Source organism: Panthera tigris, chromosome D2 (assembly GCF_018350195.1).
Source record: "Panthera tigris isolate Pti1 chromosome D2, P.tigris_Pti1_mat1.1, whole genome shotgun sequence".
Classification (NCBI taxonomy): domain Eukaryota; kingdom Metazoa; phylum Chordata; class Mammalia; order Carnivora; family Felidae; genus Panthera; species Panthera tigris.
Window position 1 is genome coordinate 24348004 of NC_056670.1, and position 19420 is coordinate 24367423.

The window sequence follows — 19420 nt, forward strand, 5'->3', positions numbered from 1 at the left end:
AAACATTATGTACCAACTTTAAATTTTAAAAAAGCCTACTTAAATGAGGAAGTTCAGTGGACTGTTTTAGCTACTGGTTCCCCTTTTCTTGTAGTCCATCCTACTTTCTAGGCTTCAGCTTGGCTCCACTATTGCAAGCTGTCACTTTTGCCTAGAAATGGAATAAAGCCAAGTACTACACAATAGCAGCTTCCTGCTTTGGCCTGTCTTCTAGACCACCCCCAGGCCAATGCCTGCCCACAGATGCTGATCCTACCACGCCAAAAATCCACCAACAGTCAGTTCACAGCTAGGGCTATGATCCTGTATTTTTTTTTTACACTCTTGGCAGAATATATATTCCACAATCTCACAGTTCTCGTTTTCACTGACTTTATGGCAACAAAGCACCTCTAAATTTCAATCAAATGTTAATATGAATGCAAAGGGAGTGAAAAGGGAGATGCATAAAAAAACTCAGGGACTAATTGAGAATGTGTTCAACTTCTTTCTGTCAAAATATAAATCAGAAACAGATATAGAAAAATATAGGCTAAAAGTTCTCTCAATAAGTACCATTAATACACACAATTCTGTTATTCTAATCCTGTATAATTTTGATTTGCATCTGGCACTGTCTGACTCATTAGTTTTCTCTTTTGAGATAAACCTGGAGTTAAGTCGAATGTCTCCTACCCCTGAAACTAAAATAATTAGTCAGCGATAAACTTGTTTAGGTTAATGTTGGTCAGAAATGGTTGTTTTTTTCACCTTGAGCAAGTTCACAGAACTGTTAGTGTTGAGAAGGAACTTCAAAGGTCATATAGTCTAACAACTTATTCAATGCTTAGAGGGCTTCCAAAACATAGTACTGTGTCCACATGGCTTCTCACCAGAGCCAAATAAAGAAAAACAATTCTGTAACTTCCTGAATAACACTTATGCTTTTTGAGATAAAAATAACTATCAGCAGCAAATGGAGCTTAAGACTTTCCCTGTGGAAAAAAAAAAAAGGTAAGAGAGTTTTTTGGAGGGGTAGTATCACACGAGGGTTCTGTATCTTTTCTAAAACCATTTTCTTAAAATAATACTTTTAAGTCACCATAGAATCTTATCTAAATGGTGTGGGGGGGCATAGAGAAGAAACACTACTACAAAGATATGTTGTTACAAGCTGACCATGGCTTGTACAGACAGCTAACAAGTTTATCTACAATCAGATGTAGAAAGAAACGGTAAGAGATCCAGAGACAACAAATAAGACAGATTGTTAAAAGAGGTGCAGATGGTGGAAGACAAATATCCAATGGTTATGTATCATAAGAGAAAGGAGTTTCAAATATCTAGATACCATCTATAAAGAGAAATAAAGAACATGTCTAAATAGGTACCTTCTCCTGAGCAATTTGTATGTAGTAATAACTCCTAAATATGTCATTTCATTTAATCTTTCTAACAACTCTGAGGTAGAGAACAGCTTTATCTTATACATGAAGAAACCATTTATTTAGAATGCTTTAGACTTTCCCAATGTCACATAGCTAGCAAATGGCAAAGCTAGGATTTGAAACCATGTCTGCATGAACTGACTTCAAAACTCTTTCTTAACCATTATGCTATACTGACTGTCTAGGACAAAAGACTCTAAATGAAGACCCAATCAATTAGCTGCTTCTGATGCGTATAATAACCAGATGCCACTGTTAATGTAGAAAATTTTGTTACTCTCTTGCTTCAAAGCTTCCAATGATTCATTTGGCCTACAAGATAAAATTCACTAATAACTGTACTTAACAACCCTTTTCCTCTTTTATCTGACCCCACAATACTTATTAATGTAGTGTGAGGTCTACTATTCAAAGTCAAATGCTCTTCTCCAGCTGGGCTGATCCTCTGTCTTCTGCATCTACCTCCTTTCCTTACTGATGGATCATGCTATCCATCCTGCCAAATGTCTGGCCTTACTGTTCTTATTTTTCACTTCCATCTCCCTTCAAGTGAATCCCACTCAAATTCTACTTCCTTCATGAGACTTTAACTATTTCAAGCTCTACTGATTTCTCTTTTCTTCGTTTTCCTAGTCTTTACTATGTATTTTTGGCTCCTTAAATCGAGTCTATTTTTAATATAAGTTCTTGCTGTGAATTATAAACACCTTGAAAAAAAGTACTAGGACTTAGTATATCAATTTTTTAAACCATTAAGCACCTAGCAGGATGCTGTGCACAGGGAAACCACAGAATTTAAATAACTGTTAAATGAATGAAGTCAGCTGGGATATTTCCAAGATCAGACATCAAAAAATTTTAAGGGTAAGTCAAAGGGAAGTAGAGTCTAAGCATAAAATTTCCATTTAAAGACTCCTTTCTGGGGAAGTATCAAGTGAGTCAATAGTCAGTGGAACACAAAGAGTTTTAGCCTCTCTCTCTGCTCTGGGCTGGTTTCTCCCTCTCTCAACTACACTGTAGATGCTCTCATTCTTGGGGGCTGGGTGCGTATGTGTGTGTTCCACTACCATATTCTAAAAGGCATGCTTTCCAGTGTTTCTTATAAATTTCTATAAAACATATCTCTTAATAGAAAGTTCAGTTATCATGAAAAAACCTAATTTCTTTCTTTAAAACAGTAACAACGACAACAACAGTTTGTTGGGCAGTATCTGGAAGTCCATTTATTTTTTTTCTTTTAGTTCATTAAATTAATGGGAAGCAGTAATTTGATACCAGGAAGAGAACAAATCAGAGAGGAATTCTGGGAAAGAAACATTTATATAACTATACTAATAAATCCTGTACCCGGCAAAAATACCATTTCCTCTATAGGGATGTTAGTCTTAAAATGATAGACCTACACTATAAATTGAAGTGAGGGTAAAGAAAAGTTTAAAAAATATTTTTTTTCTCTACCCACCAAAGTAATACTAACATGAAGTTCTGTTTACTTCCTTCTGTAAACTATCAGTACCACCACAGTACCCTGGGGAATAAATCTGCTCATGAAATGAATTACTACCAACAAGATTTTCAAAATTTTGTCAGTAGCTCATTTATGTCAAGTGTTTAATTCAACAAAATATAACATCTGGCTAGTAACAACTAAAGCAGCAGTTATTGTTCACCTTAGCTGACTGAGGACTAAATTTTACCTCACTAATATTATCTCATCTTGGTTGTAAAGCAGTTCCAAAGTCCATAGGACAATAACAAAAGTTTATAAGGAAAAAATACAGGTCTCTGCTACATTCCACTCCCAAACTACTGGTAATTTATCCTAGGCAATCATTTGAGCTATTTTTAGTAAACCAGATGTGTTGGGCAACAGCTACCTTAGGGATATTCTGAAACCAGAGCCAATAAATTTGTATCGTCAATGATGTAAAACTTATGGGTCAAAATGGACTCAAACAGGGATAACAACCTTTTCACTGAGCAATACAGAAATGACAGATACACAGATGTGACACAGTCCAGACACATTCATTAACTAAATATTTTAAGACTCTTCTCTGTTCAAGTCTTTAAGCAATTTTTAGCCCAGGTACTAAGAAAATACTGAGGTTTGCTCCACCTGTTCCCTTTTTCTTCAACCAGCAATTCACAGCACAGTAGTACTATATCTAATATTTAGTAAAGCAATTCAATGTGTACATTCTATGATGACAGAAACTGCAGCATTAATAGTCCTATCCCTAAACTTTTATCACTTTATTATGACCCAGAATTTCAAAAAGGATCTTTCCTTCAGGTCTGTGATGAATCTACCTTATAGTAGGAAAAATACCTCATTACTACAATGAATTTTAATACACAAGAAGACAAACATAGGGTACAAAGTTGAACAAGCACATTCTGCTTCAAATCTCTAATGGTTTTAAAGCAGTGCCCTTGGTATTATCCCTTTATTACATTTAAAAACAAAGAGAATCGTGATCCCTAGAAAATACTGGACTAACAAGCCAGACCAACCCAGATTTGTTGAGATGAGTCATGTACAATTTTCAGGTAAGAAATAATCTCTTCTATATCCTCTATGAAGCAACCAACCTGAAAACTGCAGGTGTGTGCATGGCCAGAAGCCAAAATTCTGAACAAGATGATTTCAAAATCATGCTAAGAGTTCAATGTTCATATTTCATTATCAAACTTTTTTACATGAACTTGATAAAAAACTTCAAATTTTAATGTTTTTTAAAATTTTCTGTAATCACCCTCCAAAGAAAAGCAACCATACCACACAAAAATAATAGCAATTAACAAAACAAAAACAAAACCCCAAACTATGAAAGGCATCTTTCAGAATCAATAATTTGATTTTTTCCTCCTTCTTCCCAGCCAGTTGAAAGACAGAGTAGAATGTGCAGAGTTCCCTCCTACTTCCTCTCTTTTCCCTTCCCCCTCTACTTCAAAGAAAGTTAACTGCAGCCAGGCATGATCAGGAAATCTGAAAGGAGGAAGCAGAAACTCATTTGTGTGCATAAGGAAGGAAAAAAAACAGAATTAACAATACCATGCTGCTACAGTGACCTAATTAATATGCATAGATTATATTATTTAGAAGATATTGGTTTGGTTTTTCTCCTCATTCAAGTTTCTTTCCAAAAGAGTGAAAACTACAATTGTACCCCAATTCCCCAACTACATGCCACCCAAAAAAGTGACCAGATCAACTTTAATACGTGGCTTGTGATACTCAATGCACTGAAATCAGAGGTTAAGTGTAGGATTCAAACCAGTGACCTAAAAGTGAAATGATCTATATTCATCTTGGTTTCCTAACCACTACCTTAAACAATGTTACTTTCCTGATATATCAAAAAATAGGGCTGTACAACTATATAAAGGAAATTAAAGGGAGCGTACTACTACAGAATAAAATGCTGAGAATGCAAGGAGAAAGATGGTAGGTGGGAATTCCCACTATAAAAACATTTGTGAGAATTTTTAGAACAAAAGTTATGTGTACTCATCACTCCATACACAAAGGCCATTTCTAAGGAAGGTTTTCCTCCATCACACTTAAGAAGTCTATAAAGGGTAATTAACATCTAGATTCAGAAGAAATTGCCTCATGCGATTTAAAGAAATGAGAAAAAAATAAGGAGAACATTTAAAAAACGTGTTCAATTTTCCCCCAAACTCCCTTTGACTTATATAAGGTTACCCTAAAGTTAAGATATGTCAAGACACTATTTACAAAATCTATGCCAGTAACAGCTGCCATGTTTAAGATGCCAAGGAATTTAATGTACTGTTTGGACAAGTGGTTAGAGAAAAGCATTCTGGGATAAAGCCACTCTAATTACATGAACTCTAAAATTGTTTCCTTTATTGTGAATGTAGCTAGCTATATTTCACAAACTCATCTAAATAAATAAATTTGAAAAACTAGACTGAGCCATCTTAGGTATGTGGAGTACATTTTCATTCAAAATGTTACAATAGGTGTCTATCATTTACATATTAGAGAAAATATCCTTACATTTTTTTTAACCAGATTAATAAGACACTAAATCTATTAAAATACACATAAAATAGCTCTATTATAGATCAGCTATTACTTTTAAAACTCCTAAGAAATTCTAAAATTAAGGTATGCTGGATCCCTGAATCAAGTGCTGTTAGTATAATTCCTTCTGATTTTTTAAAACTGAGAACTCAGGTTTGTGAAAGACAAATGGTTAAAAAGGTCAAGAGAAATCACCTCACCTTTAGAAGACACAGTATTCTTCTAGGTTAGAGATCAACTGGCCTATACTAGCAGAGCAATACAAACAGCTTACTAACAAAGACAATCATATAGTTCACCAAATCAAATCAGACTTTAGCTCTTGTGGTTTGTTTTTTAAATAAAATTATGTAATTCATCAGAATCTAAAAGCTTAACATGTAAAAAACAAAAAGTCACCCCAAAACCCCTATAAAATGTTAGCACATTCTTTCAATGATTATAATTTTAATAAACATGTTGTGGAGCTTTAGGCCACCTGGCAAAAGAGTTTATTTTTAAAAGTAATTTCTACATAATGATTTCACTTCTCTAAATCAAATCCAAGCTGAAACTTCCAAAGTGCTGCTAATCAGCAACCACAAAATTAAAACATTAAGGGCTGGGAGGTTCCTTTGATTTTACTAGACTCATCCAGTCTAATTCCCACTAAAAGACTGTTAGAAATGAAATTATAATAAGGCCTAGAGTTAAGCTAAATGGCATTCACAATTATAAACAAAACAAAATAAAACCCAAGGGAAAAGCTCAACACCTCCAATATTATACCGGAACTTGCTATGAATTTTTAGCTATAAATACTGTAAACAAAGAACAAAAAAGCTAACAGTACAAAAACTAGGTCATTTAATGAAATAAGAAAAATAATGTGAAAGGACAAATATCTTTGTAGACTTCAAAATAACATTTAACTCAGGAACTATCATCCCATTCTGGTAGATCTAACAGAAGATGCACATAACTACTCTAATTCCCTAAGTATTATAACTCCACACACAACAAATCACTGCTCATTAACTCAGCTCTTGTTCTTTCCATGGAAACGATGCCTCTATATTTTATTTTCGGAAAACAGTAACTATTCTGAAATGAAATAGGAGTACTGACTTTCAGCTCCATTAAAAAAAAAAAAAAGTCAAGCTAGTTCACTCATCCTTTCTTTCAATGCAATTATATTATTTTAATCACTTAAGTAAAAAATGCATGAAAGAGATTTAATTCAATCTGAAATCCAAATATATAAAGAAAACAAACTGCTGTTCATTTTTACTTATACCTTAAGAAACTAACCGACAACTTCACTAGAAATTTTAAAACTCACTTAGTCTATTTTTGATAGGAGTTTCTTCACATGATTTCTATCTTAAGGTCTACTAGAAAATATTTTTCCAATTAAATGTATTTGTATTCAGACCGTAACTGGGAACTAAAATTTAGAAAATGAACAATTCAATTAATGACAGTCTAATGGAAACTTCTCAGTTAAAAAGAAAAAGAACTACTATTACTATATGCATAAACATTAATCTCATTTAATTACATTAATTGACCCAATTCTTAATCTTTAGAGCTTGGAGAAAAGGTAATTTATACTAATATCTAACCAGTTATTTTCTAACAATGAACATTATTTATAATGGTAGGGACTTAATTTTGCTCACTTGTGTATTCCCAGTGACAGAATGCTGCCTGGCTCATAGTTAAGTTCTCGGTATATAAATCTGTTGACTGGATAAATTAACCTATAATTTAATCCTATAATTAAAATTTATTGAAAGCACTGGGTTTCTTGCACACTACATGTTAGTTCAAACTGACTATTTAAAAGAATATCTACATTACCAGTGAAGTTTAAAGATTAGCTAACTTTTAAAAGCAACCTAAAATTTCTTACCTGGTAGGGTTGAAAGGCACTATCTTCAGTTAAAAAATCCAGTTGTTTATCTACAAGGAATTCTACCGCAGTGATTGAACTGGGTATACTTTTTTCAACCAGGGGTTTGAAAGTCTGGTAAAAGAAAAAAAATTTATAATGGTTATTTTCTGGGTTTTATATTCAAATACGAAGGGTATATATGAATACAACGTATAAATGTCATTATTACAATGGTTTTAGGATACCAATTAACATTAGTTTTTATATTATAATCTAAATGCTTTTATCCATACAATATTTTGTATTTGAAAGGAATGAAGTAGATGTAGAGGTTGTTTATTTTAAAAATCAAATATACGTGGTGTATAAAAATTTCTAAGATAAAAAAAGAAATTGCTTCTCAAATAATAAACTTGGTAGAAGAGCATTCTCCAACTCTCTTTTTAAAAAGTATTAAGTATTAATCTTTATAAAAACAGAGCAGGTACAGTTTATAGTTATTTTTTTCCTAGCTCATTCACATCAAGGATTTTAAATGATCAGGATGCATCTGGTCTTTTAACTCCACCCCGTGTACTACCCACCCCCGCCCCTGCCCCTGCCCCAAGCACAAATAAAAATCCAGCTGCTTCAGTGAGAGCAGCGTGGGGGAAGGGAAGCAGGAAAAGAGGGAGGTAAGAAGTATTACACAAAATCCACCTCTCAGTCCAGACTCTAGTACTTTAAAAATCAAAGGAAGGCACAAACAAACCAAAAATAGAGGATCCATGGTGATTTGATTATTTTAAAGAACACTGGCTCATCTTTTACATAAAGGAGTTTTTAACCTATATCTTGGGGTAGGGTGGGAGTGAGGGAGGCGGAAGAGGAAGGAAGGAAACAAACGCACTATGTATGCATTTTTTTAATTACTGTCACACTTTCGAAGCAGAAGCAGCTTGAATAAAAACCCAAGTGTCATATCCTCGGTACTTTTGTAAAAACTTAACATATAATGGCTTTACTATTATAAAAGAATCAAAGTTTGGAAAATGGAATTAACCAACTTAGTTTATAAATTACCTATAGAACATGGAGAAATCTTTCTTGTTAGAAGCCAACTTTGGTTTGGATGCAAACCAAAGCTTTTGGCCACAGACAGTAAAAATGCCCAGGAGATTCAAAGCCATTGTGTTTCCCCTTCTCTTACTAGGTCTTAAAGAAATCTAACATCCTGCTAATCACAACTAATATGCACTCTGGGGAAAAAGTTTTCAAGATCTTTAGTTCAGAGTGGCTCTTAAGGAGTTAATTTCTGTATTTAAGAAATTCCTTTTAAAGCTTTCGATTTGATTCATTGAGGAGTCTGTAACTGTTAAACACATGGGGGAAAAATAAGCGTTTTAAAGAAAACTTAATTTCTACACGATACCATGAACTTAGAAATAATATCTTCCTTCCAAAATTAAAATAACATGAAAAAAGCCCTCTTACATTCCCACTTATTTTCAGTATTTATAATTAGAAAATCGAACCACAGTAATAAGTTCTTTCCTCCCCAGTCAGTCCTAAGGCTAACCTTTTAAGTACTACATATGTATCAGGAGTATTCTTATCTGGGTGAGAAATTACATTTCAAAACAGACATTCTCCCATTATTTAGCTATCTCCTGCTACTGTGGCCATCTAGCAAGTTTCCATTTATCAAGACTAAATTCCTAAGATTATTTCATAAAATCCTATTATTTTACCTAACAAGTGACTGAAGTTTTGTAAGCAATTCAAGAGCATTTATCTTATTTAGACTTTAAAATGCCTACCACTATGTGATTGACATGAAATACGTAATATTTTTCATATTATATCTCGGTTTAGTTTTTAGTAAACTAGAAAACACTGGCACCTTTTCAAGACTTGATTTAATCCTTGAACTTTATTCAAATGCTCTATTTCTTTTCAAACAGTACCATGTCAGGTCAACTCGGGAAGGTTAACAAAAAGGTCCACAAAAGCTATTATCTAAGTGGCTAAAGGTACAATTCAATTAAGTAGGATTTGAAAAAGAAGTAAACTCCTGTCTGAGTGCCTCTTTCTTACGCAAATAATACAGGTGGTTTGCATTTCCTATGAGACCTAGTCATTTTATAATATGAAAAACATTCTTGTGAAGAAAATCTCTCAGAACTCAGCTATTTAAGGTAGGTCAGAGTGCTAAGGGTAAATTTTAACAGGCCAACTAATCATGATTTAAATTACTAAGTTTAGTTTCTAGGCTAAAATAAAAAAAATTCTCTTAAGGTAACTAATTGAAAGCCATTGGGAGAATTTAGCTACCAGAAATGTTAAAAAAATTAGTTTATAAAGGTCTATTTTGATAATACTCATGTACAAATGGAGGTCAAGTGTATACATGCTTCTTAAAATAGTATTAAATAGGGCCACAACTTGCAAATTTTAAAATGTACAAATTATATTTAAGCTACAAATATGTTCCAAGCAAGTGCTGATAAACACTTTTACAGTACTTTGAAAGAAATGTTCCAATATGTATTAAATAAACAACCCTGAAAATGTGTGATTTTTACTACTTTATGGAAAAATTAAAGACAAACGACATATGTAATTAAGTAGTTAAAAAACACTGATTTTTTTTAAAGTGGAAATCAACGATGTAACCATTATTAGTATTTGTATCCAAGTCAAACACATTTCAAAGACCTATTAGTTTAAAAAATAAAAAAATATTTAAATAAAGTGAATGGATCCTACAGCTTTTAAGATGATTCTGTAGTAAATATTTCATGGGTCTAGGTGTACTGGAATGTAAAGAAACTAGAACTCATACATAACTAATTCAAGACTCTAAAGATATATCATTCTATGAGGAACTTCCACAGCCCAAGGGGAAGCAATGAGCTACCATCTGATGAAAGTCACAGAATATGGCCCTAATCACAAAAAGACTATTATTCGAATGCTGAAAAAAGCCTTTGAAAATTTAAATAAAAATTACTAATTTAAAATCGAATAATCATAATTGGAAAAAAAACTTTTGTAATTTTATTAATGGATTAAGAGTTCCTTTAAGGTCTCTTTGTCTGTGTTAACGATACTTTAAAAATAGTCTAAAGCTAAAATAAATACTTAGTTGAGAGCCTGCATTTCTAGTAGGGCCTACACCACGCTATAGGAAGAATGCTTAGAACAACTGTATCCTGTTTGGGGCTCCATGCTGCACCACATTCCATTCACATGAGGAAGAGGAGAACAGATGAGCCCTCCTCAAAAAAACATTTTTAAAATAAATCAGCTACAGCTCTCAAACATAACTCAGCTGCTCAAACAAACCACGTTAAAGCTCACATTTAACGTTTAACTAGAAATTCATGGAGTTTATGTCTGCAGTCTGAGTTTCTAACAATCTCCAGTTAACATTTAACAATTCCTTTTCCAAGTTAAAAAAAAATCATGCTCATTAACTACAAAAATCTGATATAAGCTTTACTAAGGGAAAATAAGGAAGCAGAAAACTAAGCAACATTTTAGAAGTCAAGGTTTAGTCTATACACACACACACACACACACACACACACAAAGACTGGAGTGACTTGAAAGAACAAAGTCCAAATTCCCACCCAAGCAGGTCTATTGAAAAACACGATACTGTTAGAAAACAAGTTGGGGGTGGGGACTGGAATACACCACACAAAAAACCCTCACAAAACAAACACCCTCACTTCCCTTAAAACACTATATTCTAAAAATGCTAATCTGAAACATTTCTGCTCTAATACTTTAAACAAACTCTAGTTTTTAATCTTTTTACAGTGTTATGAAATTACTACACACACAATAATTCCTTCTAAACAAACGAGATAGTTAAAATTTCTTAAAACTAAGAACACTAAGGCTCGATCAATAAAAGGCAGTGACCTTAATTCCTAAGGCTGAGAAGTAAAACCAAATGTAAATTAAGACAAAAGAAAAAAGGAAGCAGAAAAATACAAACCGTACTTTGTTCTTTAAAATTTTTAAGTATCTTTAAATCTCAGAAATCCACGACACCGCTCTAAAGGTCAAGAAGTAGCTGACATTTCCATTTCACTCTTGAGCAGGATTTTTTATCTAGCCTAAATACTTCTTTAGTCTTCAAAAATCACAGGCAAATGGCTCTCAAACCAAGCATTTCTGAGCTCACTTGCAGCGTCGTCATTGTATAGGAAGAAAAGCCAAGACCACAGAACGAAGCAGAGCTGTAACCTAACAAGTCTCCGACGAGCAAATGACGATTTTCTGTCTGCTCTGGCTCAGCCCTGGCAGCGATGAGGATTACAACTCGCTCTTTGTCATCAGCACTGTGGTGTTAACGACTAAGAAATCCTGCAGCTGAAGCACTACTGCATCCTCCGATCTGGGTCAGGATAATTTCTCCCGAGGTCGCTTACATAACCAGTGAGATACTCCAAATAGAGAGAACAGCCATCCATCAGCTAGAGAAAGCCTTTCCCACTGTACTCTGTCTGCGTGGAAACACACTGCAGTAGCTTCCAACAGTGCAGACACCCAAATGAGAAAGACTACTTGGCTTAGGGCACACTGAGAGAAGGGAAGGGGCGGTGCTCTGTAAACTGTAACTAATCCCCCGTCACAGGTGCTGATGGAGTCACTTCCAGCACGAGTCACATTACTGGTGATTACTCATTTGGCTGCGGCCATAGAGACTGGCTCATAATTTTAACAACAGACAAAGACAGACTAGTGGTGAGACGGAGACCTCAAGTTTACTGTCTCTTTCAGTAAAGCAAATGCAAATACAAAGTTTTTGCTTTCCAGATTTACCAAGGTGAGAAAGTGCAGAAAACAAATAATATGTAAACATCTCTCAAGTTGGCAAAAATGAAGCATAACATTAAACCACTGAAAATACTTTGTTTTAGAGTACCTATTTTTAGTTTAATCATTTGTCCTTAAATATATAGTGCCATAAAAAATTCTCAGGAAAAAGAGTTATAAACATTTTTGGATTAACAGTCTAAATGAAATCAAATGACAACAACACTTGAAAGGAAAACTGGTAATATTTATTTTAGCAGATTTAAAAAGATACTCCTGTAACATTTTTTTTCTTTAGGAAAACAATTAATCTAGACAATTCACAGTTATAAAAATCTGTAAGTTGAAAGCATAAAATATATTTTTCTGATGTGTTACCTAACATATGCTCTTAACTTCTTTCTAATCTCGAATTATATTGTCCAATATGGTGGCCACTAGATACACATGGCTACTCAGTACCAGAAATGAGGTAAGCCTAGATTCAGAAGTGTGCTGTGGGTATAATATACACACTGAATTTGAAAAAAGAATGTTAAATATCTGTGAGTATAAGAAAACACTTATTTTTAAATGACGTGAATGTTCTTTTATTATAAATTTGATATCTTGTAGATATCAAACACAGATATCTCCCAATTTTATTTAAAGATTTTATTTTGGGGGCATCTGTATGGCTCAGTCGGTTAAGCGTCCAACTTCGGTTTAGGTCAGGATCTCAGTGAGTTTAAACCCTGCATAGGGCTCTCTGCTATCAGCACAGAGCCTGCTTCTGAACCTCTGTCCCCACTGGCCCCCTGCCTCTCTGCCCCTCCCCTGCTCTCTCTCTCTCTCTCAAAAATAAACATTTAAAAAAGAAGTTAAAAAAATTTTATTTTTAAGTAATCTTCACACTCAACATGGAGCTTGAACTTAACAACCAAGAGCCACATGCTACACTGAGTGAATCAGCCAGGCACCCCTCAATTTTAATAAACCTAAAAATTGACATTTTTTTTCATACAGCATATCCAACCAGTTCATCAAATCATATTAAGAGAACAACTTCCCAGGGCACCTAGGTGGCTCAGTCAGTTGGATTGAGCATCCACCTCTTGATCTGGGCTCAGGTCCTGGGTTCGAGCCTCAAGTCAGGCTCTATGCTGACAGTGCAAAACCTACTTGGAATTCTCTGAGAGAGAGAGAGAGAGAGAGAGAGAGAGAGAGAGAGAGAGAGAAAGAAAGAAAAAAACTTCCCACCACCAGCCAATGCCCTGACTCTCTACACCTATTCCAGATGTACCAGTTTCATTTCACAGAAAACATCAGGTTCACTACTGAAAAGATATTTTCAATTTAGTATATGGTATATGACTGACTGTACCTACAAAACTCTCAACCTTTTTTTGTTGTTTTAAGGATAAAAGAGATGGATAATGATTATTCTAAAAATATTAGTAAGATACAACTTTAAAAGACTAATAGTACTAAAATACAACTTTAGAACAAAGTTTTGTTTTGTTTTGTTTTTTACATTTATTTATTTTTAAGAGACAGAGTGCAAGTTGGGGAGGGGCAGAGAGAATGAGACACAGAATCCAAAGCAGGCTCCAGGCTCTGAGCTGTCAGCACAGAGCCCAATTCAGGGCTCAAACAGTGAGATCATGACCTGAGCTGAAGTCAGACGCTTAACCTACTGAGCCATGCAGGTGCCCCTAGAACAGTTTTTTTTTTAATAAATCAACTGCATATTACATCATACACACCTTTCCAATAATTCATTCATAATCACTTCACACATGAATATAAAACATACATGAAAAGAATTCACAATGTCATTTACAAAAAAGCCCACAACAACTGGATAAATATGACAGTTTTATTCTGACCCTCCAATAACACAAGAAACATCAAATGTTTAATTCAGGCTATTATATTATAAAACATCACATTTTAAATACATTTCACACTACATTTCTACAATTTCTTGTTCATTAGAGAATGAGTTTAATACTTCATAGGATTCATCTTACAAGCTCACGTAAATTCAGGTTTGACTGTATATAACGTATACTTAGAAACAGCTGTCTTTGCTCCTCAAGTACTATCCGTCCCCCTACAGAATCAAACAGCACATAGAACTACAGTTAGCTAACAATCCACCTGCCACGATATTTATATACTCTAGTGACATAAAATGCAATATTTTTTTACATGTTTATTTATTTTTGAGAGACAGAGAGAGTGTGTCAGAGTGCAAGCAAGGGACGGACAGAGAGAGAGAGGGAGACACAGAATGCAAAGCAAGCTCCAGGCTCTGAGCTGTCAGCCCAGAGCCCGACGTGGGACTTGAACTCACAAGCAGTGAGATCCACGACCTGAGCTGAAGTCGTAAGCTTAATCAACTGAGCCACCCTGGTGCCCCAAATGCAATAATTTTTTAAAAATAAAAATAAGTAACATTCGTAAAGAAAAACCATTTTTATTTCATACTATATCATGGCTGAATTAAATACTTCTCCATTAGGATAAAGAAATACTATAAGTCAACTTTCAATGCAAATGAGCGGGGCACAAAGATGCAACTAGTTGAAAGCCATAAATATCTTTTTAATATCTATTTAATAAATTGGGCTTGACATACAGTTTAAAAAATGTTTTTAAATATTTTTAAAAACATATGAATGTGAGTTTGGTCTGGTACTCTGGTAACAGAGTATTAGTATTTCTAACACAAATAAAAACAGTGAAATAACAATATAGAGAACATACTTGGTAGCAAGCATATAATAAATTGCTCAGCTTTTACATCAAATCTCCTTAATTTTTCTCTTGTTCTTAGAACTCCTTAGGGATGGTAGATGCCACCTTTCAGACAGCAAAAAGCACCATTTTGAGGAGAGCAGCGTTTTGGGCCTTTAGATTGGTTGTTCTTATGGGTTATATCTTAATGGATTAAGGTAGTAAGCTGAACAGTTATTGCTAATTTTTCTTTTCTTTCATTTCTCCCCCTCCCCACCTGCCTTTTTTTTTTTTTTTTTGGTTGGATGAAGATGGGGGGCAAAAAGTTTTCTCTGGCAGCTAAACCAGGCTAGAGGAAGAGGAAACTACTCCAGTTACTGCCCAGAAATACACATGTCTGACTTCCTTCCTTTTTAGCTGGTTTCTAGGTTACAAGCTGAATAAATCAACAGAGGTGAGAAAGTAAACAGAAGCTAAAAGGAAAGCAACACGGTATGGCTAGCTAAAGAAAATCTGTTCTTTCCAATAATGTAAGAACCTTAATTACATGTGTAATTAAGAGTTAAAATAAATGAGCATTTTGGTTCCATTTATCTTGGGTCATGAAAGAAATAAATCCCTCATCTTTATAGATGTAGAAGTCTAAGGAAACAAGTGGATTTCTCTAAGTATAGATTTTCAAAAAAACCAAGAGCCTCTAAGTTCAATAGCCTAGCATTGTAAATATTTTAGTAGACATAAAGGTAAGAAAGATGAATAATAGTAGTTCAGAGAATTTCAACATGATATGGCCTTACATGAAGGCTGACTAGATTCAGGAAAATATCTTTCAATATGCCCTATTGTCCTGTAATATATGAAAATATATAATCAAACACATAACTACTGCATTGTGGTAATGTTCAAAGGATTAACTTCTTTACAAAAATGAATCCATGCAGAACTTCCTGGGACTGCAAAGATTATGTAGCACTGTTTCCTCCTTTCAACAGACTGTGAGTTCTACAACGATTTCCAGATGATACTGGCCTACTCTTGCTGATTTTTTAAACTCTTTTCCCTCCTTCAATCATGCAGCACAGTCATTCAACCAACAGGTATGGGGTATCTTTTGCTTGCCAAGCACTATGCTTGACCCCAAGGAAACAATGGTGAGGAAAAGACAAACAAATTCTATCCTAGCGCACATTTCACACTTTTTCAAAAAAATTTTTTTAATGTTTATTTATTTTTGAGAGAGAGAGAGAAAGAGAGACAGACAGACAGACACCAAGCACGTGCAGGGGAGGGGCAGAGAGACAGAATCTGAGGCAGGCTCCAGGCTCCAAGCTGGTCAGCACAGAGCCTGGCGCAGGGCTCAAACCCAGGAACTGTGAGATCCTGACATGAGTCTAAGTCCAATGTTTAACCAACTGAGGCACCCAGACGCCCCATATTCCACACTTCTGGTAGGAAACAGATAATTATCATAGAAATAAAAAATTACAGCCTTGTTAAGAACTTAATAATTGGAGAATTAGTGCTCCTTTCCCTCCTTTCTTCAGTATATCTTTCATAATGGACCCAGTCATGAGAGGAGGGGAGTGCAACAAAATGTGTCCATTCTTGGGGCACCTGGGTGGCTCAGTGGGTTGAGCGCCCGACTTCGGCTCAGATCATGATCTCATAGTTCGGGAGTTCGAGCCCCGCGTCGGGCTCTGTGCTGACAGCTCAGAGCCTGGAGCCTGCTTCAAATTCTATGTCTCCCTCTCTCTCTGCTCTTCCCCCACTCAGGCTCTCTCTCTCCTTCAAAAATAAAAACATTTAAAAAAAATATTTTTTAAATGTGTCCATTCTTTAAACCTTGGTAAATTTTAATCACATATAGTTGAACAAAGAAAACTCACTGTTGAGGATACTAAAACATAAAAAGTCTACACAAATAGTCTGTATATTTTTCAATATGCATATGGCTGAATTCAGTTTCCTTTGTTTTGTTTTTATCCTTCTAAGCTTTCTGAATAAGCCATCCACTCTACAGTAGTTTTGAGTTTGTCATTTCTAGGTTTTCTCTTTCAGAATCTCCCTGATTAGACAGACTTCTTTCCTCCCAGTATTATGAGGTTCCATTTCCTCTTCTGTCTCTGTAACTTTGCAGGTATGTGCCATTAAGATAATCAATTTTTCGTTCTACAAATAAGTGAGTAATTCCAGACTGTATTTTTAGACTTGTATTTCATACTGTTGTTAGGACACTGTCATACTTATATCCTGTCACCACATAAAGCCAAATATGAGTAGAACTAAATGCTTAACCATTCCTAAGTTATTCATACTTCTTTCCAAACCAGTGTAAGTACTAGCACTACTTAATTGAGATGTCGATACCTCAAAATTAATTAATAAAATGATCCTGTTTGATAATTTAGTTTGTTTCCTTTGCTCATATACTATTCTGTATACCTGATATTTTCCTTTAAAACTGTCTCTAACGAAAATGTAATTTTTCTATACGTTCTTCTATAACTTTAATATGAACTCAATAAAAGTGCCAATAAGATTTGGAACTAAAAAATCAATTTTCTGGAAAAGTAAATATAATCAGAAAAGTTGTAAAAAGAGAGAAAGAAGAGAAAAAAAAATCAATGACAGGGAACTATCCCTAATAACATACCATATTTGAATGCTCTAATTAATACAACAGTGTGAAACTGGAGCATGAATAAACAGTATCAGTGGATAGTTTAGAAAATCCCTAAGTAACATCAGTGAAGTAGGAGAATTTTGTGTAAGATAAAGATGGATTTTCACGTCATAGGCGGAGAAAAAGTGAATTAGAAAACTGAATAATTGGGGGGGGGCTTTTAAAAAGGGAAATGGAACTTGAGAGAATAACAGTCTAATTTTTGAAAGTTTAATTTGAGAGAGGGAGTGAGCATGTGCACGTGATAGGGGGAGGGGCAGAGAGGAGAAAGAGAATTCCAAGCAGGCTCTCTGCTACCAGTGCAGAGCCTGACATGGGGCTTAAACCCAAAAACTGTAAGATCATGACCTGAGCCGAAATCAAGAGTTGGATGCTTAACCAACTGAGCCACCCAGGTGCCCTGAGAGTAATAATCTAATTTTTACAGATGAAGAAATGGGCATTCAAGTGTCTGGAGTACCTGGGTGGCTCAGTCAGTTAAGTGTTGTACTCTGGTTTTGGCTCAGGTCATGACCTCATGGCTCCTAACATCAAGCCCTGCATCAGGCTCTGGGCTTTGGACTGACAGCATGGAGCCTGCTTGGGATTCTCTTTCACCTCTCTCTCTCTGCCCCTCTCCCCCACTTGCATGCACATACACATGCACTCTTTCTCTCACAAAAAGCCAACCAACCTTGTTTATAGAAGCCCTGGGACTAGAACGTGGATTTCCTAATTCATAGCTGAATGATTTTTACTTTCTAAGATGGTGTAAAAACTGTACTGTTTTCATGCTTGTTGGCATGAAGCGGCACAGAGGAAGGTGTTTTGCTATCTGCTGAATAAAACTTTAAACTTTGAACATAAAATGGAGGAAAATGAAACCAGTCTATAACAAACTACAAAATCATATACCACCCAAGGAAAAAAGGGTAGAACATTAAGAATTTACATATTTCTAATATGCCTTAATAACACATATGCCACCTTTCAGAAAGGAGAAATAAGCAGGATTAAGAAAAAAAAGCAACTCAACATGAAGAGGTTTTTAAAGCTGTGTTCATAAAAAGAACACTTGGGAAGATCATAAACCATTAATGGTTAAAAATAAAAGGAAAGTTTAATTTAATTCCTATTTTGTTACTCTACTTTCTGTCGAGAAAATGATTTTCAATATGGCAAGTATAAACTGGAGACTAAAAATAAATTAAGCCATAAAGGATAGTAGAGGATTCTTTTTAAGAAACTGAATTAGTGGGGCACCTGGGTGGCTCAGTCGGTTGAGTGTCCGACTTCAGCTCAGGTCATGATCTCACAGTCTGTGAGTTCAAGCCCCGCATCGGGCTCTGTGCTGATGGCTCAGAGCCTGGAGCCTGCTTCCGATTCTGTGTCTCCCTCTCTCTCTGCCCCTTCCCTGCTCATGCTCTGTCTCTCTCTGTCTCAAAAAAAAAAAAAAAAAAAACAAACTAAATTAGTAAATCACATAATTACATTAGAGATAATTTGGAAAACAAAATAAATGCGTAAAAAGGATCCCCTGGTTTTAACAATTTTTCTCAGCCAGTTCAAAAGTAATTGCACTTTCAGCCATTTTTTCATAAGTATATTTGTTACCAAGTTTTAAGATATAATTAAAAACTTTTTTAAATTTATTTTTGAGACAGAGAGAGAGGGCAAGGGAGGGAGGGGCAGAGAGAGAGGGAGACACAGAATCCAAAGCAGGCTCCAGGCTCTGAGCTGTCAGCACAGCCTGACATGGGGCTTGAACCCATGACCTATGAGATCATGAACTGAGCCAAAGTCGGATGCTGAACAGACTGAGCCACCCAGGCACCACCAAGATACAATTTAAAAGGAGCAGCTTA

General features: G+C 35.1%; 1 protein-coding gene across 7 annotated transcripts in view; it reads right to left on the bottom strand.

Moving 5' to 3' along the window:
• JMJD1C (jumonji domain containing 1C) overlaps positions 1-19420 on the bottom strand; it is a 263036-nt gene that overhangs the window by 76651 nt on the left and 166965 nt on the right. For 6 of the 7 annotated variants that reach the window (XM_042961150.1, XM_042961151.1, XM_042961149.1 and 3 more), the window contains exon 3: positions 7379-7492. In XM_042961150.1, the coding sequence (XP_042817084.1) occupies positions 7379-7492 (114 nt within the window). Of the gene's footprint in view, positions 1-7374; positions 7493-19420 lie in introns of all 7 variants that reach the window. The other variant, XM_042961155.1, reaches the window with a different exon arrangement.